This window comes from Echinococcus granulosus (assembly GCF_000524195.1).
Source record: "Echinococcus granulosus chromosome Unknown EG_S00158, whole genome shotgun sequence".
Taxonomy (NCBI): domain Eukaryota; kingdom Metazoa; phylum Platyhelminthes; class Cestoda; order Cyclophyllidea; family Taeniidae; genus Echinococcus; species Echinococcus granulosus.
The window spans coordinates 37604-51564 of record NW_020170538.1 but is presented as its reverse complement, the minus strand read 5'-3'; the positions used below and the strand labels follow the sequence as shown (position 1 = coordinate 51564).

The window sequence follows — 13961 nt, the reverse complement described above, 5'->3', positions numbered from 1 at the left end:
ATGGATGGATGGATTGAGTGATACAGGATAGACACAGGATGGATGAATGGATAGATGGATTGAGTGATACAGGATGGATGGATACAGAATGGATGGATGGATTGAGTGATACAGGATGGATGGATACAGGATAGATACAGGATGGATAGAGGATGGATAGATGTATACAGAATGGATGAATGGATGGATGGATACAGGATGGATAGAGAATGGGTGGATGGATACAGGATGAGTGGACACAGGACGGATGAATACGGAATGGATTAATGAGTGCTTAATCAAAAAGTTATGAGAACAAGACTGCACCAACCCGTCGCAAAGCAAAACTCAGAGCCTCGTAAAACTCGTCTCGAGTGTAGAAGCCGTAGACCCCGGTGCTGGGTGGATAGGGTAGCGTCTCATATTGTGGGTCCCACCCACGAAAGTAGAGGTGCCTGAATGCCACCTGTGCTCGTTCCCCATAACTCACCCGAGTCGATGAGAGCGTGCCAAATAGGATGAGCTAGGTGAGAATGGGAGGACAAGGCTGATTAAAAAGGAGCGAAAACAAGACGATTTGCCCCTTCGTCCCCTATTTTACCAGCAGTGATGAAACACCGCCAACCACTTGTCTTTAGAGTCAGAGTGCCATCAACTTATGCTATCAGGAAGATTTGGGACTAGGTAACTCCCACTTTACGCACTTTTCCAAATCTGGACATTTGCCACAGGGTTAAAGACCAGCCCTCACACCTTCATTTGCCTGAGAATCGACTTTCAATGCTAATGTTAGAGAGAAACAGGGATAGTACGATCCCTTTTCCATTGGCATTGTCGCGAAAGCAGAAGAATTGCGCTCGGTTCTGTGGTCCCTGAAAATTACTGATTCGCGACTTGTTTTCTGTGATCAAAGGTAATCGAGAATGGGGCTGCTAATCCGTATCTCTGAATAAAAACTGAAACATCACAAGTTCCTCAACAGGTGAGTTGATTACTTTCTCTGTCATGATTAAATAGTAGTAAAAATGAGATTGTTTACCATTTCATTTTTATGGCCGAGCAAATAGGTGCTTGACAGCTTGCCCATTAGGCAAGATTGGTTAATCAAATGACTAAGTGCAGATTTAGACTGAAGTGATAAAAAAAGGAAACAATAACAAAGTGATCCTCTAACTCTTTTTCATAACCGAATAACAAATGGATATTAGTTGAACCAAAAAATACAAAATGCCTTTACATCCTTCTAAATTGATTAATCAAAGAACTGTTTCGCGGTTAAACATTTGATTTTCTTCGCAAAAAAGCTACGGCTTCCCGTCAAATACCTGGAGACAGTAGAGAATTCATCGTCACAAATATTGTTTAACACATCTGCCGTCAGCGCCGCGGAGGCGTGACACTCAGTATTTACTCCAAGAGCCCACACGTCATGTACATGCGTTACAATTGTATACGAAGGGGATGCAAGTGACTAATAATAAAATATCAGAACCATTTCGACCGCCATTCCTCTAAAATAGGCTTCCGAGAGGGGAGCGCACTGAAAAAGTCCCAGTAGTCCTTAAAAATCGGCACTCCGAAGGGAGTTACAGTCAGACAACAAAAAAGTATGAAACGCGCCTATCTGTAAGTCATTCACTGCATCCAATGATACAAAAGATTTGGGAATTCGATTTTATAGCTAGGAAAAGACATACATTCCGAGGTTCATTTAGGCCTATTATGGGTCCGTTTCCGTCCCAATATCCCCATTTCCTCCACCAAAACACCTCCATTTCAGGTAAGGCGGTGCCGAGGACCTAACAAACTACGGAACAATGATAAAACCTCCCTTTGTCAAAGCATATAATGAGCGCTAATTCCAAAACTCGGGGTAAGATTAAACATAAAAGAAACGTTTAGAGTTCATTATCCAACACTATCACAAAATAGCTTGATAAGAAAGCTGTCTAATGAAATGAACACTAAATATCTCTAGCCCAATGGTCATAGACGTCTAGTAAGTGTGGAATATACACCAGTATGATCGAAAAGTAAAGAAAATGATTAATTTAAACGACTCAACCTCTGAAGGCAACTGAATTATCTATTCATTCAATCATTCACCCATACATCTAGCCGTTTGCCAATCGGTATATCAATCCACCCTTCATTTAATTTGTCCAGCCAACCGTCCAAGCACCCATTTACCTATTCTTCAATTCATCAAACCTCAACTGTACATAAACGCGTCTAATCACTCCCTGACCAACAAGTCCGTCCATACACCGAAACGGGGGACAAGACAGCGGATAAATCGACTAGTTATCGAACACTCATTTGTTAATTTCTGGCGATGTGCACTTAAGAATATTCAGCTAAACCCCTTCTACCCTTTCGTTCCCTGGAAAAGATACTCAAGTCCACACGCTTTCTAGGTGTCGCCCAGTTTTTGAATTGAATCACATACCTGAAAAGTGACGATGACAATTTTGAGAAATTGAACCAGCATTGAGAAGGAGATATCGCCAGTTAATTTCCAACGTTGCACAGAAGAAAGAAAAAAGAAGGAGAGTTCCGTGCGCAGACACGAGACTTCATTGGTGTCAGCACTTGTTGTGTTCAGCTCCGGTTGAACATTGGACAGCTAGCAACGAAAATGTCCCGAGTATTATTCAAATGACTTTCAAGCAGCAGATTTGAATCTTCAAGTCCTCACCGTAGAGTGGTGTAAAGGGGTCTGAGATTCGTTAATAAGAGGGGTTGTATCATTATTGTGAGATGGGGCATTGTGAGCCGAAGAAGTATATCGACGCGGCATGACATAACCTACAACGCCCGTGAACATACGATAAACCACTCATATGGCACAAAAGAAAAGTCGTTCTAAAGCAATAAGCGTACCATGATCGTGAATAATGTAGAAAGCACCCATAAAAATGCTCAACACCGAAAAAAAAAAACAAAACCAAGATTCTAGCAGTTGACAAAGATATTGGAGTAAATAGGGCTGATACAAACTCACTGAATATAAGAAAGAACCAAAAAAGGTAGCTTACTACAAATCTAACACAAACCACTCATTCGCAACGAAAATCAACATACCATGAGGAGTGGAAATACAGGTCAAAAAGAACAGGAGTCAAACCGGGAAATCCTGTGAGATTAATCGTAATAGGACGGCAAAACATATTTTTACTTCTACAGATTTGAAATGCAATAAATATGATTTTTTTCATCTTAACCCCTAAGAAAAAAGATTTAAGAAAATCTTTAATTGTACTGCCAGTTTTGGCTGCGCTTTCCCATAGCAAATAGTTGCTTATGCTTAATATTGGTCAATCAATAACACAAACCTATTTTTAAAGGTGTCACTTTTAAGCCAAAAGCAGCGGCCTTTAAATCAGTGTGTTAAACGGGTTAGCAGTATTTCACTTCGGTTCTTTGTTCGGTGTGGAGTAGTTCGTGTTCTTGGCCGTAGTTTTTGCTCCATTTTAGCCGTAGTAACTAAATCTCTTATCTTTGAAGTCGCATAATCGGCACAACAACTTCCTCCTTGAATCTGATTTCTATGGATTAGCTACGCGTGATTAAAGGATTTATTGGGCCTGCTTTTTTTCTTAATCCGGAATTGTGACTCATATGCTGTAATTTTTTATTCCTTTAGCAGATGAGTGACTATGACAGGTTAAAAGTCGTTGTTGCTGGGGACTCGGGCGTCGGTAAAACCGCTTTTGTCCATTTACTCTGCTATGAAGAAACACTTCCCAATCCCTCGTGGACAATCGGGTGTAGTGTTGAGTTATTGGTACGGATCGATCAACTTTTTTAAGTTTATACTCGTGTTTGAGTAGTTATTCTTGTGTAATTTCGATGGAGATCTCACAGGTTTCGTTTTCCTACAGGATTTTTTTGCTAAAGCCTCTGTGCTAATAGGCGAGTCCCGCTTTCGTTGCTAAGGCTCATTTGATCAGCGTACATTTTTGTTACCTCTTAAAATATACAAGTCCTTTGTGGTATAGTTCATTATTAGGGTGTTTTAGCATATCTTTCTGCTTTAAAATGCTAGGGTGTTTTCATTTCTGTCCTTTGGCATAAATTTCAAACTTTTTTTTTCTGAAATGCATTTGTCACCTCATTTTTATAACCGTTTTTTCCTTTGGTACTCAGTTCTGTGACACATTCTTGAACTTTATTCCATCGTGCGTACATTTCTATTGTCTTTATATCACTAACCTGTGTCCGATGTCATTTTGATGCGTAGGAGTTTAAAGATTGGCTTTATTGTAAGCGTATAGAAGGAACGTGATATCATTGAAGTAGAATATGTTGTTTGAGCAGGGCTCTGTGCCATGAGCATGGAGGTTTAGTCATGGAAGACTGGTCAGATTAACTTAGCCCTTTCCTGCTGTCAGTTCCTACCACTTTCCAATCTCGTTCATTGGTTGTATTCTATGGAAGGTTGATTTTGACACCATTCCGGTAGTTTACCATTATGCCCCTTCATCTGTCCCCTAGAGGTTTTTTTCGAAAATGCATCAGTTTTGGAGAACAGTCAAAGTCCTTTGCAGACGGTCTTTACTTTATTTTAGCCTATCACAAAAGGATAATCCTCGCGAAATCGGTCGGAGTTTAGCGTTCCTACTTTTAATAGCTTCCTCTTCTCCTAAAGATTTTTCCACGGCCCAGATGCGTTGGCGATGTTGGTAGCCGAATTGGGCAATCGAGGACGGCCGACGAGGAACGATACTTTGTTGAATTCTGGGACATTGGGGGCCCGGCAAGTCATGCCAACACCCGCTCCGTCTTCTACGACAATATCCACGGTGTTATTCTGGTACACGATCTCACTAACAAGAAGTCAGAGGCCAACCTGGACAAGTGGCTGACTGAGATCACTTCAAAAGGACGGGCGTATGTGACCAAAACATTTCAGGTTTTTAATGATCTCCTCCTGAAATGCTCTTTACGGCGATTAGTCTCTTTTCCCATGCTTTAGAAACTTTCTTACCTTGTTATAATTTAAGGTCAATTTGCCATCCCCAATGTCTTGTTGTGTCTTGATCTTGTCTCCTCGCCCTTTTAATTGGCAGCTTTGAGGTTGTGTTCTACCCCACGGATACTGATCGGACAGGGTCACTTAACATTGGTGTGAAATCGCCCATTCAGGCTCTCATCTCATCGTCTTCTTCTACCATGATGGCCTTGGCCATCCCGCAACCCCAACCATCTCTTAAGTCGTCATTATCAACACTGCCTCTCCCGGTTCTAGTGGTAGGGACGAAGTTGGATCAAGTGCGACGTTCCACCTACTCCTCAACTTCCTACGTACCCCCTTGGTCTAGTGGTTGTCGGTCCACATTACCCACCTTGTCGGGGTTCGCGGCCTCACGAGCATTTCCTGAAATCACTCTCGTGAGTTGTAAATTTCTCCTCTGGTCATCACAAACCACAGAAAAACACGATAGTCAGGCACAGTGAACCTATGACTCCTCAAGGTAGCCGCATAGTACAAGAGTTATCAGCTTTAATGGCGGTGGTGCAATTGGTGAATTTCAAGAGCACTGATGCCAATCGCATATCTGTCAGAAAAATATTGACGTTTGTGTGCCTTCTAATCCGATTATTGTTTGTTTTTCCAGTCCTTCTGATACCCGCATAATATTCAACTGTTTGTCTTCATTATTCTCACCTTTTTGCTGCGTTAAGAGACACCGTGATGAGGCGGGTAGATACAAATAGTTTTATAGCAGTGAGTATGGTCATCGGCATAAAGATTGCATCTGGTAACGCCCTTTTTTTAATGTGCGTCTGTGAAATTTGGCGCTCATCCTTGACTTGGGTCTGGCTTCTATATGAGATGAAATCCCTTACCATAATCTTCCCGGTATTTTTCGACTTTGGTTGGCTTAGACCATTACCCATTAGCACGCCTTCCATTGAAGGTCTCGGTGGCATTCGCAGGGTGCAGTTTGAGCAAGTCTCTCATCCTCCCCTTTGCAAGGCTGTAGTTAAAGCCGACCGGAGGCTTTGTGGTTTTGCCTTTCTCTAGGCTAACTTTTCCTCTCTTTTAGAACTGTAATTCTGCTGACAGCCTTGCTGAGAACTCGCACAATGGCAGGACAATTTCAACCTTTCTACAGCAGGTATGTCGGCTTATATTCTCGGTGCCTGTGGGTCAAGACACTTACCATTGAGAGGTTTTGGACTAGGCTGGGCCCTTAAGAAGCGGACTCTGGTGCATTTATATACAAATCCATGTTTTTAGCTGATAAGATAGTTTGGTTAGTAGGTCTTAACCATCCTAAGGCAGACTCCCTTCCCGCCTGTGGAGAGTCGTTCTCGTACGCGATATGCACAAACCCCTCGAAATCGTAGATCTCCGTCAATGATCAAGTCGGGTTGTGCTCACTCCTCCTAGGGAGAGATTCGTCTCCTACACACTTTTGCTTCTCTGATTGGGGTCCTGTGTGTTGGCTGAATGTTCGTTGACAGCAATAAACGATTGTTGTCTGTGAGTGTGGAGGGAGGAACCACTGCAGCCGGGATCTTCATTGATTTGCGAAAGTATGGTCGTCTTTGCTGCCTACGTTGACGCTGTCGGCACGTCTTACTGCGGCTGACCGTTCCATTGCGGTAGCAAGGTACCATAAAAATTGTTCTTGAAGTCCTTCGTGGATATCAGCAGATATCCGCTAGTGTTTGAGACGCGGGTTTGAAGGCTGCGTTCAGCATCACTGCCATCTAAAATAATCGTGCGCGGACTGTTCCATGTACAGTGTTTACTCCGGATGGATGTAGTACCATCATCATATCCAAGCCTGGAACCATACGGCAGAGATTGACCGCTCACTCAATCAGTAGATCTACATGGCTAGTCATATTCTGATTAGGCGGACACTTCGTTTGTTGATGTTTCGATCTGTCTAATTTCACAAGATAATGTCAATAGTACATCCTCACGGCAAAGACAAGCATGGAACGTCTGATCTGCTTTCTGAGACAAAATCAGGCACTTCTTACTGCGGTTCTGTTAGCTATATCATCGTTGATCGCTTCCGTATTTGGCATTCCACAGGTCGTTCGCTTCAAAAAATGCAACAAAGGTGTCGGTAAGCGGGATTCGTTGAATGACATCACTACTATCCCCACGACGTCCTTGGTGGGCCAGAATGTTGCACAACTTCCTTCCTTCGAACGTCGGTCCGGCGGCGCTGTCACCTACCGAATGCCCAATTTCTGAGGTGCCGTTGTACTTGATTACTTTCCTACCTTCACCAAGATATGTTTGTATCTCTTTTGCACTGTTATGCGTTGTGATTTCTGTGTATTGGCTTTAAATTAGGCAGTTGTTCTAGAATTCTATCGCTCTGAGGGTAGTCAGGTTCCGATTTACCTCGTGATTGGGTGATGTCACTTCTAGGTTGGGGCTGTTCCACAAGGCTGCCTAGAGCCTTATTACTTTTCTGTGGGGTGAGTAGTGCCCTCTGTTCTGTAGGCAGCTGAGGAATTCCCATGGTGTGTTGTGTTGGTTGGGGTTTGCAGGTCCTGTCCGCTTCAGGTTATGATGTAGCGGTGGAGACCGCGTTGGTGGTAGACCTCGAAAATTAGATATAAGTGAAATGGAATGGTGAGCTTCACTGGGACGGTGGTAGCTGTTTTACATCAAACGTGCACTGGACCCAAGAGTAATTCTTTATTTGTTTATTTAACACTTGGGTTTGATGGCCGACTGATTGGGGGCTCCACGATTGTTCCTAGCTGGGAATACCTACTAAGCTCAAGTGCTGTGGCTTTTTTATCCTCAGGAAAGTCCCGGGGTGCTAAATGAGTTTTTAGAATTTAGTCCTAGGAGGTTTCCAGCAAAGGGATTTGAGATGGTCCAATAGCAATAGTAGCGGAATGAACATGTAAGCTCACAAAATATTTAGGAAGGTTAGATGTAGTATAATCAAACAATTTCATGCGCAACGAGGACAAAAGTTCTTCTACAATATACTAATATTTACTAAAAAACGCAAATAATGTAGCGTTAAAAAAAACACAACTATTAAACTAGATATAATATGAGTGATGAGTTCCGCTAAGTGATTTTGACAATGAAGTAAGGGTTTTGTCACCCCCTTTATTGTGTTTTAGTATACCTATTGTTAAAGCGACCAGATGAGATAAAACGTGTGGGCGTGTCAGTGATGTCAAGGTACTTTGTTGAGTACTTTACTGTTGGTATTCTGCTTCGGCTTTTGTGCCTGAACTTCGCACCCTTGCCAGTTCTACAAAGTATAGGTCATGCCGCGAATGAGGATTGGTCACGCCGTAATATCTGTTCTATTCTCATATCCCGTCTAGTAAAAGAGGAAGTGACAATATTCCGCAACCCAAATGTTATAAACGGCTCTCCCGCAATTGCACAGGTTAGCACTATTGTTTGAACTGTATTTTCTAGCCGCCGTTATATTTGGTTCTGTGGAAAGTGTTCGATTTCGCCCACTACGAAAGAATCATACTTCCCGTAGTTCTTCTCTTTCGTCATTGGCAAGTTTAGGCACTTGAATGTCTGGGATTTTTAGTCTTTCTTTCGTTCGATTCGGTAAAAGTTGGTGCACGAATCCCATTATGTGCTTATCCCTTATCCGTTTTTGTGTACGTTGTCAAGTTCAACCTCCTGTGAATGCTGACTTTTTGTTTTTAGATTTGCTTTCAATCCCTTTTCTGTTTTCGCCTTTGGCAATCATTCAGTCGGAATTGTGCCCGTCATCCTCACAGCCCTAATTTTTATTGCATTAGCCAAAGGTTTGTTTTCTACAAATCAAGTCTTAATTCACGATTGCAGACCGAACTTTAATTGCTAGTGTTCTCTGCGGCGTTGGATCTTACATAAACATATACCCCAGCTACCTCATGCTTGCTGTGCTGGCGCAATGTCGAAATGTAAGTCCTCAGTCTCAAAATAAAAATTTATTTTCACTTTTGTTACCTTTCAGTGTAAATCTCGTGTGTTCTCATCACTCATTGCCTTTACTCTTACACTCGCTGGTCTTCTTTTCTCGACATACTACTTTGAAAATAGCTGGAGCTTCCTGAGGTACTGCTACATCTCGAAGTCAGTCCCATTTCCGTTTAACTTATTTCTTCTAGCATCGATTCTAACACCTTGTTTTTTTCCAGCATCTACGCTCGAAACACAACCCCAAATTTGGGGCTTTTCTGGTATATGTACGTTGAAATGTTTGCTCACTTCAACGTTTTCTTCGTTTGGACAATGCAGCTCATCATATTTGGACTATGTTTTGGTCTATTGTTCCGGTTCTAGTAAGTTTGAGTTCACATTTTTAAACTAATGCCTAACCCATGTTTGTCCCCCTTTATTTTGTTAAATGGCTTTAATTCGCTCTTTCATTCTTGATCTGAAAAGGATATCCTAATTTTGTGATGGTAGAAGCTTTTAAGCAATGCATGTCAATTGTTAAGTTGGGTTTGTATGTCTTTGCATGCCCTATCATTATCCAGGTATGACTTATCTCCCGTCTCTATGGTTGTTTCAGGCCGTAATGTTCTCGACAACCCCAGATATTAGTGCGACCTTGGTTTTCTCCCTATGCCTATTAGTAGGCCATCTTAAAGACGTTTCAAATATCAGTTCCCAACTAGGAGTGATCTGACCACGAAAACTTTCGGTCATTGTTTTGCACGAATGGAGTGGCTGCTGAAATACACCTTGAGCCTCTCCTGACCAGCTTTCTCGATCTAGGACTCAAAATTGACTTCCGTGTTTTGGGTGCAGATTCTTGCATTCATTTAGGGCGTGTTGTTGCCCCAAGTTCCACGTCATTGATGATATTCGACCATTTTGAATAAAGCTCCCGTCTGGTTTTAAGTGCTGCAAATTTGGCCAGAGCATTTAAAAATAATGTACTCTCGGAATCATCGTCGTTGGCAGTTTTGGCAATAAGAATGGAGTATACTTCTCATCATTGACTGCTTTTGATTCCAGAGTTTTCGTATTAGAACTGTTAGGTGATGGAATTCAGTTAAATCTTGCAAACCCCTCATAGTTTACAAATTTGGTCCTTTAGTAGTCTATGTAATACACAATTATTGGAAAATCTATTGCATGACTCTTGATTTCCTCGAAATTCCCAACTGGGAGTATTTCGATGAAAAGGCGCCTATCTAACCTCGCATTAACTGACAAAGTTGGGGTTTTTTTATCCCCGTCAACGCAGCCGTCAAGACCGCCTATCTCATTGTGCTCTTTTTGTTTACAGCGAGGATCCACTCTTCCTGGCCCTTCTGCTCACCATGACAACGGGTGTGCTGAGGCCCTACAACAGTGTCGCCGATCTGGGCTGTTCTCTTGCACTGCTCATGCACTGGCGTCACATTTTCATCTGTAAGCTGTTTCCTTTCATGGATGTGCTCACCCACAGTCCGTTGTTTGGTAGTAATGGTTGAATGTGCTGTTTTATTTTCAAAAATGAGCTGATAGGTGACTATCAGCAGTAGAAGCATTCATTAGTCTGACTCAAACGCATTAGATTAGAACTTGAGATGCGAATGTGCAGGTGAATTAGAAGAAAACGGATTCACCTACCTTCCAGTTGCAGCTGTGGAATTCCACTCATGTTTAGGTAAAACTCTATCTTTTAGTCGTGAGACTCAATCTCCTTAGATCTCTACACGAATCGTGACGCGTCGTAGCACTTAAATGTTGAGGTAGTACTAGTGTTGAGGTGGAGTGATCGACTTTTCGTTCAGACTGTTCAAAAAACAACCTCGCAATTTAATGAAATGAGCCATTTTTGTCAGAAATTTCTCAGAAGGACTGCTCAATGTCGGAGAATTAGCCTGCGACTCGACAACCTACGGAATTGGTTTCGTTGAGAGAGACGTAGATAAATATTCCTCCTGTCTTTTATATATTGCTACCGGAAACAACACTGCCACAGGAACTAAACTTGGGAACTCATCATTCAAACTCTTGAATGAATTATATCACGGCTTTTGACTCAACTAACCCTTTGTCCATCCATCCTTCTGTCTTTGGCTTATCCATTCGTTCACTCATTATCCGTGACATTGATTCACCACTTATAGGAACTCCAATCTTTATCATAACTAGGTACAAAACCATCAATTCAGCCTGTCCAATGCATTTGCCTCCTTTGTCAGTTGAAAGGGATATTTTTAATCATTGTAGATTTTAAGAACACATTCATCCTCTCCGTCTTAGCAGCAGTGGCCTTAATCCTAGCTCCGCTGTTCTACCTAACCTGGCTTCATACGGGAACGTCCAATGCAAATTTCTACTTCTCAGCGTCTCTCATCATCGGGATTGTGCGGGTGAGATTTCCTCTTTTTTAATTAAAAAAATGTATTTTTCTGTTTTAACACGATTTAGTCTGGGAGCTCGTTTTGGTAGGTGAAAACCAACTGGATTTATTGTCTGCCTGGCTGGTAAATGTGACGCACACCAAAGTGTTCCTTGATGGGGGAGGCTGAGAATTTCCCATCGCATGGGTGATCTTGTTCCTGAAAAAGTATACACTTGTCATGTGTCCACATTTCTGAAGACTGACGAAGTCCGCAATTCTCTGAGCTCTTGACAAGGGTCTTGCTTTTCCATTCCAATGAATCCGATGATAGGTTTTGGTGGGTTCCATTACCTACGGCTACACGATGTTCCACGTCGAAGCGATTTCTTGCTATCATCTCTTCTGTTCAAAGATCCCTGTCTAAAAGCAACCCGAAGCAGCCCCTCTTAATTTCGTCCCTACTTTATTCCCCCCTCTGGCTTACATTTTCGGTTTTGCCTTGTGTTTGAAATTTGAGGTGGTTTTTTAATGATCAATTCGAAACCTATCAATGTGGCTGGTGTTTAGTTGGTTCTCTACTTCTATTGTAGTATCCAATAGTTGGCTTTCTGTGAGGCACCAAATGGAACTGTCGTTTTCTTTGCGAGGTGTTTAAGAGTGTAGTGCACATCCCACCGCCCGAGCTGCTCTCAAAGACGGTGTCGGACACACGAGTGTGAAGGTACCAGGCGATCAGAAAATTTGTACAGTTTTTGGTATGGTGCTCTTTATTAGCCCCGATTATTTTTCCTCCTGTCTCCGAACCTCCTGAAATGTCAATTTAAGGTACCTGATTTGATCTTAGCACGTCGGTTTGGTAAATAGGGTTTACCTCGCTTCAGTGGATGCTGAGGGGAGTTGGGGATGGTGCGATCTGTGGTAGTGGGACGCACCGCTCGGGAACGTTTTGCAGGGGTAATAGATGCATGAGTTCCGAGGATGCCCCGTGCCCCTTCATTCCTTGATGAAGGTCATTCAGGACTAACTTCTTCAAAACAACTTGTTAACATCCACCTCAATTGAGTGTTGCCTGTCTTAACAGATGACAATAGGCTCGAAAACTATCTATTCTCTTCCCTGAAAAACCCGCCCTTTTTGATTGTCTGCCGACTGATTTTTTTGCTTCCGACGTGGAGCAAACATGCCACACCAGTATTGGCGGTATGCAACGGGTCTGGCGCACTGGTAACAGTGGTAGTAGGAGTACGGCTCCACACCTCCGTCGTGGAGGACTGAAAAGCTTGTCATTGTCTCATGTTAAACAGGCTAACTTTTCTCTTACAACTACAGGTTCAACTGCTAATCCAAACGATTTCGGCATATCTGCGTTACCAATTCCATCAGAAGTTTGGACCACAGCCGTGTCTTTCCACGGGCACTAAAATTGTGCCCTGTATTCGCTCCTAATCGTGCCTGAGTTTTTGGTAACACAATAAAGAATCTTCCACCTTCTTGTGAAGAGGCCTCTTTCAATAAACTTGCTTCAACTAATCACGTAGTCTTGGTGTGTGTAGGCTGTGAGGGAGGGGATGGAGTCCTATTGAAGCGACCCTCTTGGTTCAGGTTGTCGCATTGGATGCAAAACCCCTTAAGTAAGCACAGCACGATCTCCTTTGACCCCGACATCATTTTTTTCGTCGACCTCAATCGCCTAATCCAGAAACACTATTTCACTACTTCCGTCTGGGGGGGGGGGGGGGCTGACGTTGACTTAATCCCCGTCCTTGAAGTTTCGACAACCAACAGATAGAAACCGAAGTGGCCCTCGACCAACAGGTTCAGGTAAGTTATTATTCGCTAGTTCTAACCAGGGTTCCCAAGAGCGGATTATTTCCTACTCCCGTACACCAACGAGGAACTGGTCTTCCACGTTTGTATGCTCGGTTGCGGCTACAGGAGAGGCCTGGCGACACCAAGCTGGAGGGTTCTCCAATCCGAACTTTGCAGAGGGAAGACATCTGCAGGCGCACTACATCGAAGGGTTGAGACGGCGTCTACCCCTGGCAAAGCCTCAACTTCGGGATCTGTGGTTGTAGATGTCAAGACCCTCCATATCTGTCGAATAATGGACGGGGGACTGATATGGAGAGCGGCCTTGGTGTGAATCACTGTCCAGTACTGCCTCGCAAATGGGTCCACCCACTCACCCGCCTCAGAATGCAATATTCAAAACTCCTGGCCAGCTAGATCTAGAGCTTATCATTTTCTCCCTAAGGTGAGAACTCGTCAATGTCACTCACCTATTCCGTCTCGCTGTCAACTCGTCACTCTCAAAATCAGAGCCACCGCCAGGCCAAAAGTGGGCAATTTAATGGCTTTATACTTCGTCCGTGGGCTCTTCGATCTCTCCGAGGTATTGTTCTCTCCGGACGCGCACGTAGTCAGCTGGACCTGCTGTGCACCAACAGCAAACCTGACGTTTTGCATTAGCAGACCTTATTATGACCACAGTGGAGGCTCGAGGAAATACGCTCCTGTGTCATCGACGTAATTCATCCTGAGCCGCTTTCCACACCAACTAATGATGCTGGCAGGCCTTTCAACGACGCTCTAAGCATTGAAGTTCACGTAGTCCAAATAAGAGGAGCTAAATGGTCGTATCATCACGAATATTTTGCCATAAACCCCGCGGCTGTGCAAACTTGATGA

General features: G+C 43.2%; 3 protein-coding genes across 3 annotated transcripts in view; 2 read left to right on the top strand and 1 right to left on the bottom strand. All coding sequences in view use genetic code 11, as the record gives it.

Moving 5' to 3' along the window:
- The window catches only part of EGR_09642 (Mucolipin-2), a gene marked incomplete at both ends in the record, with an annotated part of 16403 nt that extends 13597 nt beyond the window's left edge, over positions 1 to 2806 (bottom strand). Inside the window, 4 exons of the mRNA XM_024498891.1 lie at positions 311 to 502; positions 1677 to 1778; positions 2429 to 2605; positions 2678 to 2806. Coding sequence (XP_024346697.1) covers positions 311 to 502; positions 1677 to 1778; positions 2429 to 2605; positions 2678 to 2806 — 600 coding nt within the window. The remainder of the gene's footprint in view (positions 1 to 310; positions 503 to 1676; positions 1779 to 2428; positions 2606 to 2677) is intronic.
- Positions 2807 to 3628: 822 nt separating this feature from the next.
- EGR_09641 (Rab-like protein 3) lies at positions 3629 to 7201 on the top strand (the record flags this gene model as incomplete). The annotated part of the gene is made up of 5 exons (XM_024498890.1): positions 3629 to 3766; positions 4631 to 4872; positions 5052 to 5373; positions 6033 to 6104; positions 7037 to 7201. 5 exons carry the CDS (start codon positions 3629 to 3631, stop codon positions 7199 to 7201), a joined length of 939 nt encoding a protein of 312 aa, XP_024346696.1.
- Positions 7202 to 8859: 1658 nt separating this feature from the next.
- EGR_09640 (Phosphatidylinositol glycan anchor biosynthesis class U protein) lies at positions 8860 to 12719 on the top strand (the record flags this gene model as incomplete). The annotated part of the gene is made up of 5 exons (XM_024498889.1): positions 8860 to 8889; positions 8943 to 9061; positions 10227 to 10351; positions 11159 to 11301; positions 12603 to 12719. 5 exons carry the CDS (start codon positions 8860 to 8862, stop codon positions 12717 to 12719), a joined length of 534 nt encoding a protein of 177 aa, XP_024346695.1.
- Between the last annotated feature and the right edge of the window lie 1242 nt (positions 12720 to 13961).